Genomic DNA, 22983 nt, shown 5'->3' with positions numbered 1-22983 from the left:
AGCCCTTCGGCCCATCACGTCCACGCTGATTAATCCCGACCTAATTTTCCCGCAAATCTCTTATAAACAAGTGAAGGGAAGTGCCTCTCCGAGAAAAGGGATGGTCCTCTAAGGTGCCGGAAAGGCATCCCAGTGTGTGAAAAGTAAGTCCCTAACAAAGTAAGTGGAGAGGAAGCAGCTGGAAGAGGTTCACAGTCTCATTGTTACCATTAAATTTTAAGACGTCGAGACGCTGGAAGCAGAATCAATAAGGAAACGAATCGTACAGGACTCCTTGTCGGCCACAGTCGGATAAATACATCGTTTGTCGAATACCTTGGAAGGAATTATGACAATTAACTAATCACACTGGCTATTGCTATACACGAATCTCTTTATTGTGGATATAATGCTTTGTACATGTAACATAATAAGATTACGTGCCATTCGGCCATTCAAATCTGCTCCATCATTTCGTCATGACAGATAGATTTCCAGACCCAAACTCCTACCTTCTCTACACATCCCTATATGCCCTGACCAATCAAGAATCCGCCCATCTCTGCTTTACATATACACAAATGGTTTGGCTAAAACGTATGTATAATAAGCTATCGTCTCTGCCGTTCCTTTCATTAATCAGCTGAGTAGAGAAAAGGAGCCTGCCACATGGGCAATAGATTACTCTCCATATCGTACTGCCATGGCTTGCTTATTACATACGCATTTGGAACACAACATCCATGGTCGACCACGTTCAGACGAGGTCTCCAATGTATTGGGGACGGATTTGCAGCACAAGGCAGTTACGATCAAACACTGCAGGGCATCGACGTACAGAACAGTTATAACATCCGGCAATAAACTGCCCCTCTGACGGTGTTCAGTTGTTCGGGAGAATCAGTGCAGAGAGAAGAAGAATTTCTGTGCAGCTGGACTGCACTTACACCATTGAACATCACAGGAAGAGGTCCTGTAGCCCACCGAGTCCGTATTGCTCACAGAGCACCCTTACTTTAATCTCACGTTCCATCAGCTCTTCTCTCTCCTTCCAAATGCTCCCGCAGCCCACCTTCATGGAACACAAAATATTGAATATAGGATGGTACATACGAGCATCACTGTCTGTGACGCTAATTTAAACTGCATATGATATCCCTCCATCGCACGAATATAAAACAAAACACAGAGGCAGACAGACAGACAGACAGACAGACAGACGCGCACACACACACACACACACACACACACACACACACACACACACACACACATACAAACACACACACACACACGTACACACACAGCACAGAGTTGCGGACGTTCGGGATGATGATTGAGAAGCCACACTCATGATACCCGTATGATTGCCGAAGGTCTGGTTTGAACACCTGCTCAGAAACACACTTTTTTTGATTAATGTATTCTACAGTCTGACGAAAGAGAGACAAAAAAAAACTATTTGGAAACTGCTAATGTATATAGTTCAGCTTATTTGCCGTGTATTAAACGCTTTGGAATAACTCAGTGCGTCTGCTCAATGATAAATTGCTTGACGACCTTTGCCTTGTCCAGCATTTTACTTCTTGGCTCTGCTGTGGCATATCAGGATTAGCAAAAACCTCTTCTGTAAACGATTAACGTTCAGTTGTTTAAGGGAATAAACGGCTCCATTTGTTTCACTACCCATGACCATAAATGTTCTCCATACCTGTCACACTCACCAGTCTGTATAACCTATAACTTGTTAAAGATTCAAGGATTTATAACGACTGGAAACCAGTCCTTCGGCAAATTTGTCCATGTCAACGACTCTCATTTACCTGCAGTGAGCCAAAACATCGGTAAAACTTCCGTAACTATGTATTAATCTAAACGTCTCTTAAATGCTGCAATTGTACAGTGGCTTGAAAAAATATATAACCTCCACCAATCATTGAAGATGATTTTTTTGAGCAAATCCTCAAAACCTTGTGAATCATGTTCAATAGGTACTTTTAATGTCAGAGAAATGTGTGCAATATATATCCTGAAATTCTTTTTCTTCGCAAACTTCCACGAAAACGGAGGAGTGCCCAAAAGAATGAATGGCAGTTAAAACGTTAGAACCACAAATGCAGACCATCTCTCCCTCCCACACACAAGAATGTCAAATCAAGAGAAAAATTCTGAAACAATATTCTCAAAATTTAAAAAAAGAACACAATCTGAAAAAGAATTAATTCCCTTTGAAATTGCTATGCTGACATCTTCAGGTGCAATATTGTATATTGCTTTACCAAACCACGCAATTTGTTGATATAGACAATTATAGAATCACCTGTTTTCACCGAATTCACAGGATAAATGCCACCTCTCTCTGTAGGGTCCAACTGTATGGTCGATTCTCAGGAGACCAAAGGAAAAGAAGACAAACGAAAATTCAGGTCAAGTGAGGAAATGATAAGGGGAAGGATAGAAAACCATCTCAAAGACATTGATTACACTTCGGAGCTAAACATATTCCTAACTGAAAAACTGGGAAAATATGAACCCACAGCTACATTGCCTTGGTTTGACAGCCCTTCTAAAATTAACCGCCGAGTGAATGACACTTGTAAGAAAGGCAACTGTGACTTCAATAGTCATTCCGAGGGAGCAGCAGAAGTTTTTGGCTGCAGCTGGAGATGGTTCTTGGCTCCACAATCTCAACGACTTCGCACAAAAGATAGGTATTTATCGAAGAGTGGCAAGGAAGAAGCCCTGGCTTCAATCAACAATCAATCAATAAATACATATATATATACACACACACATACATACATACATACATACATACATACATACATGGCAAATTTATTTCCCATGGTAGGGGATTCTAGGACAAGAGGGCACGAGTTCAGGATTGAAAGACGCCCTTTTAGAACTGAGATGCAAAGAGATTACTTTATTCAGAGGGTGGTAAATCTGTGGAATTTGTTGCCACGTGCAGCTCTGGAGGCCACGTCATTGGGTGTATTTAAGGCAGAGACAGATAGGTTCTTGGTTAGCCAGGGCATTATAGGATATGGGCTGAAAGCAGGGGAGCGGGGTTGACTGGATGAAGAGGATCAGCCCATGATTGAAAGCCGGAGAAGACTCGATGGGCCAAAGAGCCTACATCTGCTTCCATATCTTGCAGTATTATGGTCTTAGGAATAATGACCCAGCATTCCTAAACGTTGTTGATAGTCGCTCGAGTCCTTCTTCACCTTTGTAAACCTCTCTTGCACTCTTTCCACCTTAATGGCATGTTTCATGCAGCAGCGTCGACAACTCTGAAAGCAATGTTCGAAATAAGGCGTTAACAATATCTTATAATATGTCATCCCAACATCTTTATTTAATTGTTCTAGGTGATAAAGGGCAGCGTACCAAAGAGATAAGTCACCACACTGCCTGCCTGCCACAGCCCTTTCAAGGAACTAAGACTTGTACTCCTATGTCTCTCTGTTCCACGACACTTTGCAAGGCCCTATCGTTCACTCTGAATGTTCATGCTTGACTTGCTTTCCCAAATTTTAACATCTCACACCAATCCAAGTTGAACACTTTGCTTCTCTTTTGCGCAATACATATATAATTACAAAAAGAAAGAAACATTTTAACTGTCTACGACACCATATTTAGCATTCCTCGTCGTGCCTTGCACATAACAATCCAAATCATTGATATAATTGATAAATAGCAATGGGACTAGCATCAACTATTCAGACATTGGTAGTCACTCGTCACTGATATCAGGCTGATACAGTGCAATCTTGCGCGGACACTCTCTGCTTCATATCAAAGAGAAAAGGGCACATGCCGTTGGAACATAGAACATCGAGCAGGACAGCACAGGAAAAGACCCTGGGCCGACAATATCTCTGTTGACGACCGTATCCAATTTATCTAGTCCCGTCTTCATGCACAGGATTCTTATCCGTCCATTTCCTGCATTTTATGTCTATCTTGTAGTCATAAAAGCATTTTTATAGCAGCTGCTTTTTCCACAACTGATTGCATACCGTTCTGGGCGCGCAACGCTCTATCTGCAACATAGCTCGCCGCACAGAACTTCACTGAACTTTCTCTTCATACATTAAATGCATATACTCTGTTAAACCTGTTTCCACCGACAACTAACAACGTGAATACTGTGCCTCTAAAAAGTATTCACCCCCTTGGAAGTTTTCATGTTTTGTTGTTTTATATCATTGAATCACACGGGCTTTAATTCGGCTTTTTCCCCACAGAAAAAAAGACTCATGTCATAGTGGAAACAGATCCGTACAAAGTTATCTAAATTAATTGCGTAAAGCCATGGTTCATATATTTACTATTATACTGTATGTATCTCATTTTGGCAGTTCTGTAAGAGCAGTTTATTCTGTTTTCATGCTTCTTTGGGTTACCGTTGAAGATAAAACAGAGGAGAAATATGTGCCATCCAGTTTGCATGATCAGATTAAGGGGAAGTTTCTCTGATGAGGGTCACTAAGGTTGAGCTTGGGGTTTTGTTCGAGAAGAGATAAAGAGAGAAGACGCTGGCGAGAACCAGTCGTAGCATACGATCTGGTGGGAGACCTGCTTGGTCGAGGTGGATTGTGAGGGACGTTCGGAAGGTGGTGTGTGCTTTCACGTTGACCGAGGGTCTAGCGCGTGAGAGAGGGAGAGAATATCAAGCTTCAACTTGTGCACATTAGACTGTTTAATTAGACTGGGACCTATATTGTGGTATAAATTTGTAACAGGGTAGCTAATGACACAGCATCCATACAAATCGGGGTTTTGCGTGGGATCGAGTGTCCCTCAATCTCACGAGTTTGGTGGGGCCGGAGGTTGTCTTCCCTGGACTTACGCAGCCAAGGTAAACAGGGTGTGTCATTGTAGGGGTATCATCTGGGATCGGCTTCCTTGGATGTTGTGTGATTGCCCTGAGGAATGATGCAGTCGATTGTGTGTTTCAATCTATGTAGAATGGCCGCTTTTCTTTTTTCTTATTCTTTACTAACGTTTCAGTTAGGATTCATAAATATAATTCCTTTAATCTTTTGCATTATATTCTCTGTTATTTTGTGGCTTTAAATTGCAACAGGGTAGCAAATTGCACAGCTACCGCGCAGTCCGGGACTTGGGGTGGGATCGAACCTGCCTCAGTCTCGCGAGTTTGGCTGGCTCGGAGGTTGTCTTCCTTAAACTTCCGCAGGCAATGAAACCAGGGTGTTTCAATTACAAATATAAAACACAAAATAATTGATTGCATAAGTATTCAATCCTCTTTAATATTACATACCAAATCATCACTGCTGCAGTCATTTGGGTTTAGAAGTCACATAACTAGTTAAATGGAGATACGTTTTTGGAGACCTGTGTGCAGTTAAGGAGTTTCAATTGATTATATTCAAAACAGACCCGTGTCTGGAAGGTCCAGCAGCTAATGAGTCAGTATCCCGGCAAAAGAAGTACAGCATAATGACAAAAGAACACTTCACTCATAGCAAGCTGGAGGAACTCAGCAGGTCGGGCAGCATCCGTGGAAACGATCAGTCAACGTTTCGTGCTGGAACCCTTCGTCAGGACTGAACAGAGAAAGGGCAAAGGCCCTATAAATAAGGTCGGGGGAGGGTAGGAAGGTGAAGGCTGGTAGGTTCCAGGTGAAAAAACAGTAAGGAGAAAGATAAAGGGGTGGGAATTGGAAGCAGGGAGGTGATAGGTAGAAAAGGTAAAGAAGGAATAGGGGAAAATGCAACGGGTAGTAGAAGGAGGCGGAACCATGAGGGAGGTGATAGGCAGCTGGGGGAGGGGGTGGAGTGAAATAGGGATAGGGGAAGTGTGGGGGAGGGAATTACCGGAAGTTGGAGAATTCTATGTTCATACCAAGGGGCTGGAGACTACCCAGATGGTATTTGAGGTGTTGCTCCTCCAACCTGAGTTTAGCCTCATCATGGCAGCAGAGGAGGCCATGTAAGGAAATATCCGGATGGGAATTGGAGCAGAGTTGAAGTGGGCGGCAAAACGGGAGCTTGTGTCTGTTGTGGCGGAGGAGCGGAGGTACTCGACGAAGCTGACACCCAATCTGCGTCGGGTTTCGCTGATGTAGAGGAGACCGCACCGGGAGCACCGGATGCAATAGATGACCACAACAAACTCACAAGTGAAGTTTTGCCTCACCTGGAAGGACTGTTTGGGGTCCTGAATAGTGGCAAGAGAGGAGGTGTAGGGACAGGTGTCGCACTTACGCTTACAGGGATAAGTGCTGGGTGGGAGATCCGTGGGGTGGGAAGTGTGTATCAGGGTGTCGCGGAGGGACCGATCCCTACGGAAAGCTGAGAGTGGTGGGGTCCTGTTGAAGGTGGCGTAAGTTGCGGAGGATAATATGCTGGAACCGGAGGCTGCTGGTGTGCTAGGTGAGGACAAGGGGAACTCTGTCCCTGTTGTGGTGGCGGCAGGATGCGGTGATGGCCGAAGTGCGGGAAATGAAGGAGATGCGGGTGAGGGCATCATTGAAGACGGCAGAAGGGAAACCACGATCCTTAAAGAAGGAGGACATTTGAGATGTCCTGGAACGGAAAGCCTCATACTGGGTGCAGATGCGGCGGAGACGGAGGAACTGGGAATAGGGAATGGCATTTTTGCATGTGGCAGGGTGGGAAGAGGTACCGTTGAGGTAGTTATGGAAACATAGAACATAGGTGCAGGACCATTTCCTCTCGTATCAAATTCCTTCTTCTCTAGACCTTTACCTTTTCTATATATTTTCTCCCAGCTTCTTACTTCATCCCTCCTATCTCATCCACCTGCGTTCTCCTATCACCTTCGGGCTTGTCCTCCTACCTCTGTATCACCTTCTTATTATTACTTCTCCCTTTCGTTTGCAGTCCTGCTGAAAGTCCTTGGCTAGAAATGTCGACATCTTATTTCCACAAATGCTGCCGAACCTGCCGAATTATTTCACTGTTATGTGTGCATTTCGACGAACTATCAGGATGTTTCCTGAAACTGAATGCTTTCGTTGCCTGGAGAGTTGTGATTTTCAGAGGTTATTCTCACTGGAGCTCATGAAGAAGCATACAAAACCTGAACGGGATATATTCAGTACATAGTCAGAGTCCTCTAAACAGGATTTGTATTTACAATTTTTTGTGTGTGGCTTTCCCGCCTTCATAGCTCAAAAAATGAGCTAAGAGTCACGTTGTATTAGCTTAATATATTAGACAGGTTAGCTCGGAACAGTACGCACAATTCAGGTATTACAGACAGCATGTAAATATTTTGACGAAGATGGAGAGGACGTTAACATAGAGGTTGCCTGGAATGGAGATTATTACCAAAAAGGAGAGTTTAGAGGAACCTGGATTATTTCCTCTTCAACGTCAAACACTAACGATTTTCGTGCTTTTCAGTGGGCGAAGGATTTATCATTTTACCACCCACTGGATCATTATGTCTGGTGCGTATCAGGTTTCCCACCAACTAATACTAACTGGTCGACCAAATAACACGGAACGGAGGGAAACGTAAAAACAACATCAGGAGATGGAGTCAGCTCTCTGAAATGGGAATAACAACTTCCCACCTCTCATCCTAGAAGAATTAAGGATCACAGCTAAAATCCCACAAAGCTGCTGGCATAGATGTGATTCTTAATTAATTCCTTAAGCATCTTGGACCTAAAGCACTCCATTGGCTTCTGTCCCTTATTAACTGTTGCCTAAGATCATTAAAATTACCTAAAAAGTGAACAGCCAAAGATGTTGCTCTCCTAAACCCCAATAAAGACCCCAAAATTCCTAAAAATATTACAGACGGATTTCCCTCCTCTGCACCCTCTAGGAATTCTACGAGAGATCCATACTGAAAAGAATATCCCCCTTAGTCGAAGGTCTTGTAACACCAGACCAAGCCGGGTTCAGGCCAGGCCACTCTTGCTGCGGTCAAGTCCTGAAATTAACCTCGTATATTCAGGATGGCTTTCAAATGTGGCAATTTACAGGGGCAGTGTTCGTTGACTTAACAACAGCATACGACATTGTGAATCATAGAGGCCTTCTACCGAAAATATCTAAAATGTTAAAGAAGGAAACCACAGTCAAAGTAATAATTAGCCTCGTAGAAAATCGCTGATTTCATGTAGAAATGAAAGGAATTAAGAGTAGGTGGCGTCCACAAAAGAACTGACTACCACAGGGAGCATTTGGCACCTCTATTTAATGTTCACCCAAATTACCAACCAACCTTTCCTAACACACGCAGGTTTATCTATGCAGGTGACCTATGCACAGCAGCACAAGCTAATTCTTTCCAAGAAGTTAAAGTACGACTTACAGCAGTCTTCGAAGCAATGAAGCAGTATTATGAAAAATGGTCACTGAACTCAAATATATCAAAAAGTCAAGTGTGTGTATTCAACCTAAGGAATCGAGAAGCAGCTCAGAAACTCAGGATCTTCTGGTGTGGGAAGAAGCACGAAAATCACCCGACTCAAGTTTACGTGGGCGTGACACTGGATCGGACGCTTTCATTTGACACCCACATCCAAAAACTCCGAGGGAAAGTTGGCTTTCGCAATTCTCTCTTGGAAAAATTAGCAGGCAAAATGGGGAGAAATATTCTATTTTAACTTCATCTGTCCACCGGACTTGTTTCCAAAATGCATCAGGCTTGTTTAGATGTTCCTTTGAACCTTCCGAATAGAACATTTTGGCATCAATGAGAAAAGGTATGTTTGGAGAAAAAAAATGCAAAATTTCATGAACAGTCCCAGACTCCAACTGTTAAACGTTGGGGTGGATCGATCGTGGTTTGGGCTTGTGTTGCAGCCAGTGGCACGGGGAACATTTACTGGTAGAGGGAAGAAAGAATTTAATTACATACCAGCAAATTCTGGAAGCAAACATCACACCGTCTGTAAATAAGCCAAAGATGAAAAGAGGATGGCGTCTACAGCAGGAAATTGAACCTAAACACACCTCAAAATCCACAATGGACTACCACAAGAGGCGCAAGCTGAAGGTTTTGCCATGACCCTCACAGCCCCCTGACCTAAACATCATCGAAAATCTCTGGATAGACCTCAAAAGAGCAGTGCATGCAAGACGACCCAAGAATCTCACAGAACTAGAAGGCTTTTGCAAGGAAGCATGGGCGATAATCCCACAAACAAGAATTCAAAGACTCTTATCTTGCTACAAAAAGCGTTTGCAAGCTGTGATACTTGCCAAAGGGGGTGTTGCTAAGTACTGCCATGCAGGGTGCCCAAACTTTTGCTTCAGGCCCTTTTCAGTTTTTGTTATTTTGAAACTGTAAAAGATGGAAATAAAAACAAGTTTTCTGCTTAAAATATTCAAGAAATGTGTCATCTTTAACTTTATGCCTTTTGGAAATCAGTTCATCTTTTACTCCCTTCGCTGTTCATAGGGACATAAATTTTGACCAGGGGTGCCCTAACTTTTGCATGCCACCGTATCTACATAGCTCAAACGTTCCCCGGACAGCTCGTCACATGTATTCACAATTCTTTGCTTCAACAAATTACTCCTCGGGCTCCTTTTAATTTTGTCTCCTGTCAGTTTAAGCCCCTATCCCAGGGAACAGATTCCTTCCAACACCACTGATGATTTTATGCAACTCTATAAGATTAGTCTACTGTCTCCTATGCTCCAAGGAATAAAGACCCAGCTGCCTTATACTTCCTTATACTTCCATCTAACGAGATCGAGCAGCATCCGTGTGAACATTTTCGGAAGAGTTTCCAGCTTAACTTCTTCCAACAAGGTGAACAACATTGAACACAGAAATCAAATGAGAACTTAACAATGTCTTGCATATCAGTAACATGGCATCCCAACATGTATTTGCTGATACGTAAATGTGCCAAAGAACTTTTGTTCGCTGACTATTAGTAAACAGTCAATATATAGAACAAAATAGTAGTGTGCGGAAGAAGCTCTTCGTTCCATGCTATTGTTCCATTTTTTATTAAACTTAACCCAACATAGCCCTTCATTCCTCATTAATACGTCTGCCTGTCTGCGTCCTTCAAGGGCGTCGTTTATCTGTGGCTACCAGCACCACAGTTACGTGTTCCTTGCAATTTTCACCAGCTGTGCTTTAGAAAAAAAAACTAACCGTGGCACTCTGGTACGTTTTCCTCCAGTCACCTGAAGGGTATGTCATCTGTAATTAGCCATTGACGCACCAGAGATAAACGCACTGCGCGCCGCACGATCAACACCTGTTATTATCTTGTATACCTCTATCAAGTTGCCTCGCATCTTCCTTTACTGAAAAAAAAGAAAAGCCCGACTTCGATCAACCTCTCCAGATAAGATATGCTCTCTAATTCCAGTCTCTTAAGATTGTTTCAGCCGGGAGTGGCAATGGGGTCAAGCCCACACTAACTGTTAAACATTTCCAATGACTTGAGCCTCAAATAGCCTCTGACAACAAAGTCCGCACCTGGCTTTCACTTGTGGCTTCGCTACTAAGCCCGGTGAAACCATTTCCACAGACAGGAGAAGGGTTACTGGCTCCTTAAAACCAGTCGCTTCCGGAAGGTGGGTCTCGTCAGCTGTGGTTGGCAGCTCATCCAGGAGAAGGAAAACTGATCTCAAACCTCTGCTGCCTTGCAGCTATACCCACACATGGAGAAGACTTCGGGAATGAACCCCCAGGGAAAATCCGGTGCTGGAGTGCAACACTAAAAGACTACTCCTGCAATTCTGCTAGAACCAAACCAGTATCAGTCTTTGCTGTTCTTTGGGTTCATCAATGCGTAGGGGCTGGGGATGGAGGCTGGCTACGTGGAAATAGATTGTTCTCCATATTGTACTGCCCAGGCTTGCGTCTCTGGATAGCTAGTAGATAATACCCACAGCCAACTCTGACCGACGGCGGCCCCCAATTGGGGCAGCATCCTGTAAATCTCCTCCGCACTCCCTCTAAAGTTTCGACATCCTGCGTATATAAACCCAAAGAGTATTGAGTACAGTAATCCAACTGGCTAAGCAGAGTTTTATGAAAATTCAACGTTACCCTGAGGCTCTTGAAATGAGTTCCCCGACAAATGAACGCTACTTCAGCATTGGTCGTTACAGATGACTATCATAAAACTTAGAATTAGTTCCAGGTTGACGTCGTAAAATCTTCTTTCTTGTGGCAGCAATGCATTGCAATACATAATAAAAACTGAACGTTCAACATTAGTATTACATATTTCTATATAAGTACTGGAAATAGAAAACAAATCAAAAAGGGAAAATATTGAGGTCTATCACTGTAACATTATTCATTGAGAAATCTGGTGACGGAGGGGAGGAAGCAGTTGGGCCGAGCTCAGGTAGCACCTTTGTTGGCATGGGCTCTGCATTTCCAGGACACGTTGTCTTCCTTAACAGTGATAAATGCATCCAGATGGAATATATTTAACACACTGTGCCCACTGCCTTCTGGGCTGTGAACCAGTGGTGAAGAAATTTTCCCCATCTCAGTTCTCTTCCGAGGCTATAATCCATGGTTCATAATTGTAATAATCAGGAGGGTCTTCCTTGTATTTCGTTTTGGAATTTACACGTTTACATGAGAACTTCCCTTAAAATTGAGCTGAAACCGACAAGATCTTTATCCCGTAATACCACCCAAACTTTTGGTTCGCACCCTGCATAGCAAGAATAACATGCTTAAGGTAACGAGATTTATATTGTACACAGTACAATCGATTAAGGACAGCACTGCTTGCTCTCCTGCTGAAATCACCGTCGAAAGATTTTCTCCATTATGATTCAAGATAAAACTGTATCTTCCTGTACTAAATTATGTACGGCAAATAACAACGAAGTATGAGAGGATCAGCTGATTGGGAGCAGCTGGTATCACAGATGTTCACGCCCGAAATGAGGGCGCCATGAAAAGACGAGCTGACGAGTGTTCAGGAGCAGCGTGTTCCAAGAAGGATAAGGATAATAGGTAAAGGGAACTGCAGATGTCCCGTGGGCCTCTAAATTTATTCCAGAAGTGTCATAACGTGTAGTAAATTTTAATGAAGGATAACTGCGAACTGGGCTCTTTGGAATGTAAAGATTCAGGGAAATGTTCAAATAAGCGACCAGGATGGGTCAGCGGAGATATGAAATGTTCTTATCAAGCAGGGTCAAAGGTCAAGGATAATCTCTAAGCTTTATATCGTTACATGATAAAAAAAAAGTTGACAACAAGGGAGATAAAGTTCCACTGAGGAACAGTTGTATTTTGATCCAGTGGTAAAGCAGAGGTATGATGAGAAATAGGTTGTGTAGTTTTGTTTTTTTTTTTTCGTTTTTTTTAACCGAACAGACTATGCTTTTTCTGAAGTGGGATCTGGACCAGGCACAAATAGGCATCCATTAGTCTCGTGATACCATGGATTTGCGCCTTGGAAGGTTTCCAGGGCAAGGTTGTATGGAAGACCGGCCGTTGCTCATTCTGTAAGTCTCCCCTCTCCACGCCACCAATGTTGTCCAAGGGAAGGGCACTAGGGCCGATACAGCTTGGCACCGGTGTCGTCGCAGAACAATGTGTGGTTAAGTGCCTTGCTCAAGGACAGAACACGCTGCCTCAGCTGAAGCTCGAGCTAGCAAGCTTCAGATCACTAGACCGACGCCTTAACCCCTTGGCCACGCGCCTACAGTACTAGGCACAAAACCGGGCTGATAAATGGCAGATAGTATTTAATGCAGACAAGTGTGAGCTGTTGCAATTTGGATGGACCAAAGAAGGTTTGTCCTTATTTATGATTCAGCGATACAGCGTGGAGTAGGCCCTTCCAGTCTGTCAAGTAATGCTCCTCCAGAAACCGCTGGCAATCGTGATTAACTCTAAACGAATTACGTGACAATTTACCATTACCAATTAACATACCGGTACGTCTTTGGACAATGGGAGAATACCGAGATTCCTTACAGAACAGCACCGGGATTGAACCTCGAACTCCAGAACAGATCGAGCTGTAATAGCTTCGCTCCAGTTTCCAGACTACCATGGGGCTACATGATATTGTTACACGGTGCGTGGTAGGGCACTGCGGACTGCAGTAGAGCAGAGGAATCTGAGAATCAGATTCATAATATCTTTTAAGGTGGCATCACAGAAAGATAATCCGTAAGGAAAACCTTCAGCACACCGACAGTCGTGACGCTGGGAGGTTATGTTGAAGCTTTATAAAGCATTGCTGGGACCTAATTTTAATATTGTACCCACCTATCGGGAAAAGTATCAGTAAGAATGAAAGAATGTGGAAAAAATACAAGGGTGATGCCAGAACTTTAGGACCTCATTTACAGGGAAAGGTTGAATACTTTCTTCTTTACACTTTATTGTCGGCAAACAATTGATACTGGAACGTACAATCATCGCAGCAATATTTGATTCTGCGCTACCCGCTCCCTGGTGTACAAACTGATAGTAAATATAAAAAAAATTAAATTATAAATCATAAATAGGCCATAGAAAATGGAAAGTAAGACAGTGCAAAAAAAGAAAAAAATACGAGAGGCTGGTCCGGACATTTGGAGGGTACGGTCCAGATCCGGGTTAGGATCCGTTCAGCAGTCTTATCACAGTTGGAAAGAAGATGTCCCCAAATCTGGCCGTACAACTCTTCAAGTTCCTGAGCCTTCTCCCGGAGGAAAGAGGGATGAAAAGTGTGTTCGTTGGGTGGGTCGTGTCCTTGATTATCCTGGCAGTACTGCTCCGAGAGCGTGAGGTGTAAAGTGGGTCCAGGGACGGAAGATTGGTTTATGTCTTTTTTTTGAGACTTTATTCCATAGCGGATAATAGAAAGGGGAAATTTGATATAAGTATACAAAATATGAGGGGCAAAGGTAGTGTAAATGTAAGAACATTTTCACTGGGTTTGTGTGAGACCTAAAATAGAGGTTATTGGTTAATAGTGAAATGTGAGATGATTACAGTGAACATGTGATAGAACTAATTCACCCAGAGGGTGGGAAGAGCTTCGCACGAGCTGTCACTGGAAGCTGGTTCGACTTCAAATTTCTAGGAGACATTTGTACAGGTACACCGATGAAAGAGGTATGGAGGATATGGTGCGGGCACAAGTACATAGGTCTTTGCGGATTAATAGATCCGCAGGCAGAATATGCGGCAATAGTTCAGACATACAGGGATTTAGGAAGATTTAGAAGTTAAACATTCAAATACGCGTGAGGTGATTGCTGAAGCATGGAGAAAGATATTTGGGTCTTCACGAGGAGCGGCGATATCTCGGAGGACTTGAGAGTAGCATATGTTCCTTTGCTCAAAAGGCAAGTTAGAATAATTGAGGTAATTATACATCAAGATGTCTAGCCGTCAGTTAAAGGAAAGTTATGAAGATAATGCCCAGGGCACATACCACATAAAGCATCCTTCAAAAATCTTAATCATGTTTTTAAAACATCTAATATCTTCAAAATGTCGTACTTACAATCTTGAAAAAAAAGCTTCTGTCTCATCCCTCAATATCCTCTCCAAAGACCTCTCAAAAATAATATGACTCACACTGGTCTATAATGCATGACTTATCCCTATTTTCCTTTGCAGAAATGTTGACTCTTCCCAGGTGACCTTCCTTGTGGCATTTGGATAGACAACTGTCCTGTCGTCTGGGTGTGGACGCAACTTACTGCGGTCATTTTACAGGAAGCACGATGACGCCCGTTTACATGTTTACTGAAACAGCCCTGGTACTCTTGACATTTCGATGCGAGAGTAACTCGAAGGCGGCAAATAGTAATTTCCGGAGAAAGTACCTACACGACAAACACCAACTTTCATCGCACGCAAATAACACGGGTTGCGAGAAGTTCTTTCCCGCTGATAGAAGTCAACTGTTTCTCGAGATAATAATCTACAATTGTGGCCCAGTGCGCGGCTGTGGTCGGACACCAGACTGGCCTATTGCATTTCGTGATTGCGGTGGTCCATTCTTGGGAGGTTTAACCTAATTTTACTTCCGTGAAGTTCTTACGCTTCTGTTCTTTGATGGTGAAGGGGTATTGCAAACGCAGACAGCGGAGGTGCGAATGCAAGCAGCACAGTTTCATCTCCTGAAGTATAGCGACCGTTCGACAAACAACTGGTACAAGCGTTAAAGAGAAGTTTGAGTGCATAAAAAGGGCTCGATTGTGGAATTGCTGTTTTTGTTTTTAATTTTCAGTATCCAGCTACTACAACCATGGCATTTGCTCTGCTGATTTCCATTCTGTTTCATGCTACAGGTATGCATTAAAAATATTGCTAATACAGCCCTGGATAAATAATTGCTATTGCACACCAAGTTGTTGTGTGCTCGAGAGATAACAACACAATTTAATGTAAATATGATATGTCAAGAAGAGACAGACGGATATACAGCGTGGAGCCAGGCCCTCCAGCATAGCTCTTCCATGCCAACTAATCTTCCATGACTAATGTACTCTCCTTGAGCTAGTCCAGTTGTCCGCGTTAGGCCCATTTCTCTCTGTACCTTTCCGATCTGCGCATCTGTCCTGTTTATTTAAAGGCCGTGATTGTATCTACACCTTCAACGTCTCTGACAGCCCGAACCACATTCCCGCCACCCTCTGTGTCAATGTTGACTTTCAATTCCTTTTGACATCTTTCTCCTCTCTATTTAAACCAATGATATTTGTTCGCTTCACACTCTACTATCCTTGGAAAGAGACCATGGCCATTAACCTTATGGCAGAAATCCGTAATTTTGCAAACATCCAGAATGTCATCATACGCTTCTCTGTTATAGCCAGGCTATCTGACCTTTCCTTAGAACATGAGTACTTCAACTCCGGTTGAGTCTTCGCGAAATTCTTTCCTTTTTTAAAAGAAAAAAAATCATTTGTTGCTATCTTTCCTTTCGTAGGTCGCCCAGAAATGCATAGAGCTCTCCAAGTGTAGATTCAGCAATATGTTGTTAGCTGTAACATGATACCGCAACACCTGTAGTTATTTCTGTGGCAGATAATACGTGACAAAAAACATCGTTACGGCCTGCTCTACGTTGGTCTCCACTTCAAAAGGACAATATACCACAGCTCTAGGGCCCTTTGTTCTACAACACTAATTCGGTCGATTGTATTTAATTTTCGAAGTCAGTCCGGTGTAGTTGTCCGCGTCAAGTACCAGCAATCATACTTTCACCTCATTGTATGGTTACTTGATTGATTTTTTGTTTCAGTTGTACAGACTATGTCACTTTCTGTGAATGTTCCGCGGACACTCTGGGCTGTGTACGGTAGCTGTATGGAGATCCAGTGCACATTTGACCAGAGGACGGGACTCTATAACCCAAGCGGTATGTGGTTAAAAGGGGGATATGATCCTCTGGAGAAAGAGGTCTTTGCTATCTACGAGAATGGAAAAATATCCTCTACTTATGAACGACGAGCAGAATTCACTGGCAACCTAGCTCAGAATGGATGTTCCTTACGGATTAAAGGCGTCAGCTTTGCTGACAAAGGCGTCTATTGCTTCAGGGTGACCTTTGGAAACCTAAGGGGGATACCGAAGGGAAAAGAACATGGCTGCGTCACAGTTTCTGTTATAAGTAAGTTTTCTCTTAGAGCTGCGTTTCTAGTTTACATTGAAACTTTACAGATAAGTATTATGTATATACGCATTATTTATATCGATGCATATCGTCTCCCGTGTTTCTTCTCCAACCTTTGGTTTTGCACCTACAGCTGTCCGAATATTTGTTAGCTGGTGACCCCGATTTATTGTTGATATGATAACATCTATTATAGCCAGGCATCTATTGTATTCCTCATAATCTAATCTCATGTTCTAATCTATTCTATTCCCCTACTCACTGTGTTCTAGCTACCTGTGGTGCAGGTCTGTCTACCCGGGAGGCTGGACGTCTCCCAGAGTGCCGAATAACAAACAATCAAAAAATAGATAATACAGCCTCTGAATCCATTAGCACTGCTATAACAATGTACTTAAGACCTCTTATTGTTGAAACTCGGGAACCAAAGCCTCAGGACTCTAGGACTAGTCCACTGCAATAATTGCCGTTCCGCTTATCCTTTTCTTATTTTATTTACCATTGCTGTTGAATGGCGACTTCATCTTGCCGCCGGGAAACACTGAAAACACCGAGAGCAAAGGGATCTGGGAGTTCAGATACATAATTCCCTGAAAGTGGCGTCACAGGTAGGCAGGTTTGTAAAGAAGGCTTTTGGCATCCTGGTATTCATTAATCAATGTACTGGGTATAGGAGTTGGGATGTTATGGTGAGGTTGTATCGGACATTGGTGAGGCCAAATTTGGAGTATTGTGTGCAGTTCTGGACACCTAACTGTAGGAAGGATTTCAGTAAGATTGCAAGAGTGCAGAGAAGATTTCCTAGGATGTTGCCGCGTCTTCAGGAGTTGAGTTAGAGGGAAAGATTGAACAGGTTCGAACTTTATCCTTGGAACGTAGAAGAATAAGGGGAGATTTGATAGAGGTTTACAAAATTATGAGGGGTATAGACAGAGTAAATGCGAATAGACTCTTTCCACTTAGATTAGGAGAGAAAAATACGAGAGGACATGGCTTTAGGGTGAAAGGGGAAAGGTTCAGAGGGAACATTAGGGGGGACTTCGTCACTCAGATTGTTGTAGGAGTGTGGAACGAGCTGCCACCTGAAGTGGTAAATGCGTGCTCACTCTTAAGTTTTAAGAATAAATTGGATAGGTACATGGATGGGAGAGGTCTGGAGGATTATGGACTGGGTGCAGGTCAATGGGACAAGCGGAATAAATTTTCGGCACAGAGTCGTAGGGCCGAATGGCCTGGTTTCTGTGCTGTAATGTTCTATGGTTCTATGGTTCTAACAGGCGATTGCGATTTTATTACATTGAGTTAATATTGACGGTGCAAATCTGTCCTACCGAGGAGTGAGACAATAATCTTCCAATTATTTTATTTTTGAATTAAAAGTATTTGACAAATATTATTGTATGATATTATATGCACAGCATCTGAAGTACATCTTAGGGAAATGATTGTTTGATGATCAACTTCAATAAAAAAACAAATTACCAATAAAGTATTTCATGATATATCAATTACCTTTATTAACAGCTGAACCACAGATATCAGTTCCTCAAGACGTCATCGCTGGGCGAATGAGCTACTTGACCTGCTCACTAAATCACAGTTGTCCATCCGCCCGATTCAGGTTAAAATGGATTCTCGACGAAGAACTGATGGCAATTACTCAAGGTTCAAAAGAAAACGGCAAGACTATTCAGAGTCCTCAGAATATCTCCACCAAATTCACATTCACTCCTTCACCGAACCATGACAGTAAACGTATTGGTTGTGAACTTACAACGGATGGTACCAGCGGGAGAAATACGGCATATTTTACGCTGGATGTTCACTGTGAGTGTTTCTCAAAGCTATAGTCAATAATGGTGAACAGGAATTCACCCGCAGCTTTCCTTAAATAATAATTATTTCCTTTAATGTTCCTTAATACTTTTCTGGTCTTATGGTTTAAGGGGGCGAGGATATGCAGTCCGAAGTGATGATTGCGGGGTAAGGTTTACATTTAGATATCGGAGTGGACCCTGTATTATTCTGCCAAGCAGCTTGCTCTGCTACATTAATCTCATTGACGTGGAGGGTCTCTCGGGGTGGCACTGGTGTTTCCATGGTTTCTGACAATACCTTTCAAAAGGTTACGAGTAGCGTGTCAGTCACAAATTAATGCCAACAGTGATTTCGCGACTGGATGGGCCTATTGTTAAGCTTCTACAATTGACCTGAAGATTGTTATGTACTGAACTGCTCGAGGGCTTTGCCACTGCCCTTAATTATTTTTATTTTGTACCAGTGTAGGCACATTAGCGATGAGTGCTCCAAAATCAAGAATTAGCAATGAAACAACGCAGCGCATCAGAACCGGACCAATTGCCCCGTGCCCGCCCAGTTTGCATACATTGTCGTGACTGGGTTCTGACCGCAGATTTTTTTTTCTCTCACGCAGCGACCACGTTTTCTTAAGACCCAACGACAGATTGACCTCTCCTTGCCATAAGCATGCAAACGGATTTTCTGACGTCTCTTGCAATAAAACCTCTCTGACGAATATCAAATTACTTAATTTTTGAATGCACAGGAGGCAATTTGATAAAATTGGTTCATTGTGGGCAATTATCTTCGCCATAGTACAGGGAACATCTGATTAAGTTAAGGAGTGTGCAAGCACGATTCACGGGACTCGACAGGTGGAGAGAGTAGATGGGCGGTTCTGTTTTATCTAAAGCGGAGTAGTGGGGCTTCATAAAACTCCGATGACTATTGGCAGAGCGGATCTAGGCAAATCCCTTTCTCATCGTGCCGCTTGAGGGCCCAGATTTAATGCGGGCATGAAGGGCAACATTCTTTACGCAAATAACAGAAGGTTTCGGCAACTTGCTGCTTGAGGGTGTAGTAGAAGGGAGTACAATTAATAGATATTTGTTTGCTTCATGGATATGAAAGTTATAGAGCGTTTTGGACTAAACGAGGGCAAATGAGTGTGACTCAGGGCAGCAGATTGTTCAGCATGAGTGAATAAGTCCAAGGGGCCCTTTTCCGTGCTGGATATAGGCATTCGTTCGGCTTGCGAGAACATGGATCTGCGCCTGGAAAGTCTTCACTAATTGGGCAAGGTTGTATGGAAGACCGGCAGTTGCCCATGCTGCAGGTCTCCCCTCTCCACAACACCGTTGTTGTCTGAGGGAAGGGCAAGTGCCGAAACAGCTTGGCACCAGTGTCGTCGCAGAGCACTGTGTGGGTAAGCGCCTTGCTCAAGGACACAACACGCTGCCTCGACTGGGGCTCCACCTCACGACCTTCAGATCACTAGTTCAATGCCTTAAACATTTGGTCACGTACCCACAGCATGCTGGATAACACCATGACATTATAACAATAAATGGAACACGTATACTGCTTCCACACCATCGTTGCCAGCAGTCTTTCACTTAGATTGTCACCTATACTTCTGCAGAAAAACGTAGATGCAATTTTCTTGATACATTGTCATGAAGAACGCCCTTGAGATCGTCATGCGCCTCCACGGATTCAATTTGAATAATATTTTCTGGCTTCCCGCCCTTCTTGTTATCACCATTTTCCTCACTAACTAGAATAAAACTTTCAAAGGGAATGTGAGAGATCCACACCATGATCACACGAGGACGCAGCTGAACCCAGGTTCAGTGTGCCTCCTGAATGAAACATGTTAAAATTAAATCTTAGTCATTGAAACTCAGATATATGCAGTGGACAGTTATTTGGGTAGATCATTCCTGTCCCATTCCATACTAGTATATAATCTGAAGTACTTAATGACATTTCAACCTCTCTCTGGGTTAATTATACACTGCAAATTCTAGCTAGTTTTGTTGGGGTGAGTGAGGGGTAGAGTTTGAGGAATGTGTGAAGAGTGAAAAGAAAGGTTCAAAAATATCATGCCAATTCATGTGAAATAATGGTTACTGTTGAGTTAGTATTGGGCTCGGATCAGTGCTTCTTAGTTCCCCGAGATAATAAGACCTTGGCCAGCACAAGGAAGATATTCCGGTGCTTCAGTCCGTTCACGATATTAAAATTCTTTTGGTCTGGTATCAGATTTCTCATGGGAAGGTAACACAGCGGGTCCAGCAAAAATCTGTGCCGGAGGCGGATGGGGTGGGCGGGGGTGTGAAGTTGTTGCAGAATTTTCACCGTTTCTTGTTGAGACGCTGTAAGTCTAGACCGTATTGAGTCAATATAAAGTGGAGAGCGGAGAGAGGGTTAGTGAGAGAGGAACTAGAGGATGAAATTTCAATCCGCTTTATTTCACGAACTGAATGGCGCATGATACCTGTACAAATGACTTAATTCTTTAGATTCACCCGAGAATGTGTCCGGCCCGACCTGCACAAGCCTTGAGAACTGGATCAACTGTACGTGTAAGGTGAAAGCTAAACCACCAGCAACCATCACATGGAGAGTCAATGGGAAGGCCCTATACGGGCAGAGCAAACGTTTCCATGTCACCGGCTTCATGTTGGATAAATTCGTCACGCAGGGCTCACTGATATTGAGTAACCAGGCTGGTGCCGGACAACTCATCTCCTGCGTCGCGGTGAACGTACACGGTACTAGTAACGGAACATTCCACCGCGAATCATCAGGTAAGGACTGAGGTGTAATTGTTGCCATCACAGAATGAAAGATCAGCAATGCTGAACATGGGGGATCGTAGCTGTCTCTCTAGCTCTTAACCTCTCTGTCTCTGTCTCCTTTTCCCTCTCCCTCTCTCACGCACTCTCATTTCCTTTCTCTTTTGTTTTCTGCAAATCTTTCGCAATCTATATACAATACCTTTTCGATTGTTTGAAATTTTCCCACACACTTATGCACATTGCAGTGCACAAATGACGCCACCTTTTCTTTTTGTAACGAAACAGCTACTTTATTTGAAGATTCCAACATCGCTTTGTATCTTTATTTGATCTTTTCCGCGTTGAATTCTGGTTTTCTTCATCGTACACACGAAAATAGTTACATTGCCCGAAGTAGTGTAACACTCCTAACAGCATAGGCCGATCTGTGGGTTCAAACACCAGAACGTGAGCAATCATTTCTAAATTGTCATTAGAGCATTCCTTTCGTTATGTATATATATATATAAAAAATAACATCATGTTTACAAAAAATCACATGTTTGAAGTTTGGATGTACCTCCTCAAAGAAATCCATCTGCGCAAACGTCCTTCCATTTGTTTCAGTGTCGTTCAAAGCACTGCATTCGTGTTAGTTGTGCCCATTCTTTGCAGCCGTGGCTGGTATGTAACATGGTGTAAACGCAAGAGATTCTACTGTTGCTAGAAATTCATAGTAACACGTGCACAATGCTGGAGGAGCTTATGAGCTCAGGCAGCATCTATGGAAATGAATAAACAGACGAAGTTTCGGAAGACACTTTTGAGCAGTTCCCGATGAACAGCCTCGGCCCGAAACGTCGACTGTTTATTCCTTTCTAACGATGCTGCCTGGCCTGCTGTTTTCCTCATGTATGGTATGCCAATGTGTTTTGAATTGTGATGTGCTACTGAACTAAAATTCTCTTTATTGTAACTAGTTTCAGGTTCGTTGCTGAGGGACTTTGCCATTGCAGCAGGAAGAGCAGCAGTGATGATCATCGTGATCTTAACGATTCTATTTGCCTACAGGTTCGTGCATTACGACATTGAATTTGAGATAAAAGGACGACTGAAATTATGAAAAAAAAAAGCAATCGTTCAAACAATTGACAACTGGGAGCCTTCGGGAGAAATTATTTAGGCAATGACTTCACGGTCAGACCATTCCGTGGAAATGAAGAGAGTGGGTGTTTACAGGCAATTTGACAAAGTAACAGTAAAAATGGCACCAGGAAGGCTGGCTTCCTGCTTCGAGGTACGAGAGTAGAAGTATAGAACTCAGTCTGGAGTTGAATTACACCACTGCTATTGCGAGTGAAAAGTCTTGTGTGATGACAAGTACTAAAAGGAATTCAGTAAAGTTAATTAGGGACACGGTTTTTCTTTATGGTAAGTCCACGCCAGACATGTGAACGGTGTTCAAAGATCAATTGCACAGAGTGTAGTAGTGGAATGTTCCTGTTAGAAGAAAAGACGTGGATGGAAAGATAAGAGGCAGCCTTGTACTTCCGGAGTGGTGATGGATTTTGTCCAGAAGGAAAAGGAAAAGTATGCAAAGATTCGGAAGTTAGGATCAAACGAAGCACATCAGGATTATAAACAAGTCAGGAGTCAGCAACGAGCGAAAGGAAGGAATTAGGAAAGCGGGGGAGGGGGTTGGAGGGGAAGCGGGGAAGGTGGGGGGGTGGGGGGATGACAAGTCAGTGGCCAGCAGGAATAAGGTGAAACCCAAGGATTTCTGTGCAAAAATTAATAACAATATGATAACTAGGGATGTGTTGGAACCACCCAGCG

The 22983-nt window shown here is 43.1% G+C and overlaps 1 protein-coding gene across 1 annotated transcript; it reads left to right on the top strand.

The window, feature by feature from the left end:
• Window positions 1-14950: 14950 nt before the first annotated feature.
• On the top strand, window positions 14951-22270 carry LOC134350555 (Schwann cell myelin protein-like). The gene is made up of 5 exons (XM_063055898.1): window positions 14951-15236; window positions 16193-16561; window positions 18089-18391; window positions 20890-21177; window positions 22128-22270. The coding sequence occupies exons 1-5, from the start codon at window positions 15194-15196 to the stop codon at window positions 22268-22270; spliced, it is 1146 nt and encodes a 381-aa protein (XP_062911968.1). The 5' UTR covers window positions 14951-15193.
• Window positions 22271-22983: the final 713 nt, after the last annotated feature.

This window comes from Mobula hypostoma, chromosome 8 (assembly GCF_963921235.1).
Source record: "Mobula hypostoma chromosome 8, sMobHyp1.1, whole genome shotgun sequence".
NCBI classification, from domain to species: domain Eukaryota; kingdom Metazoa; phylum Chordata; class Chondrichthyes; order Myliobatiformes; family Myliobatidae; genus Mobula; species Mobula hypostoma.
This window is presented reverse-complemented; position numbering and strand designations above follow the sequence as displayed.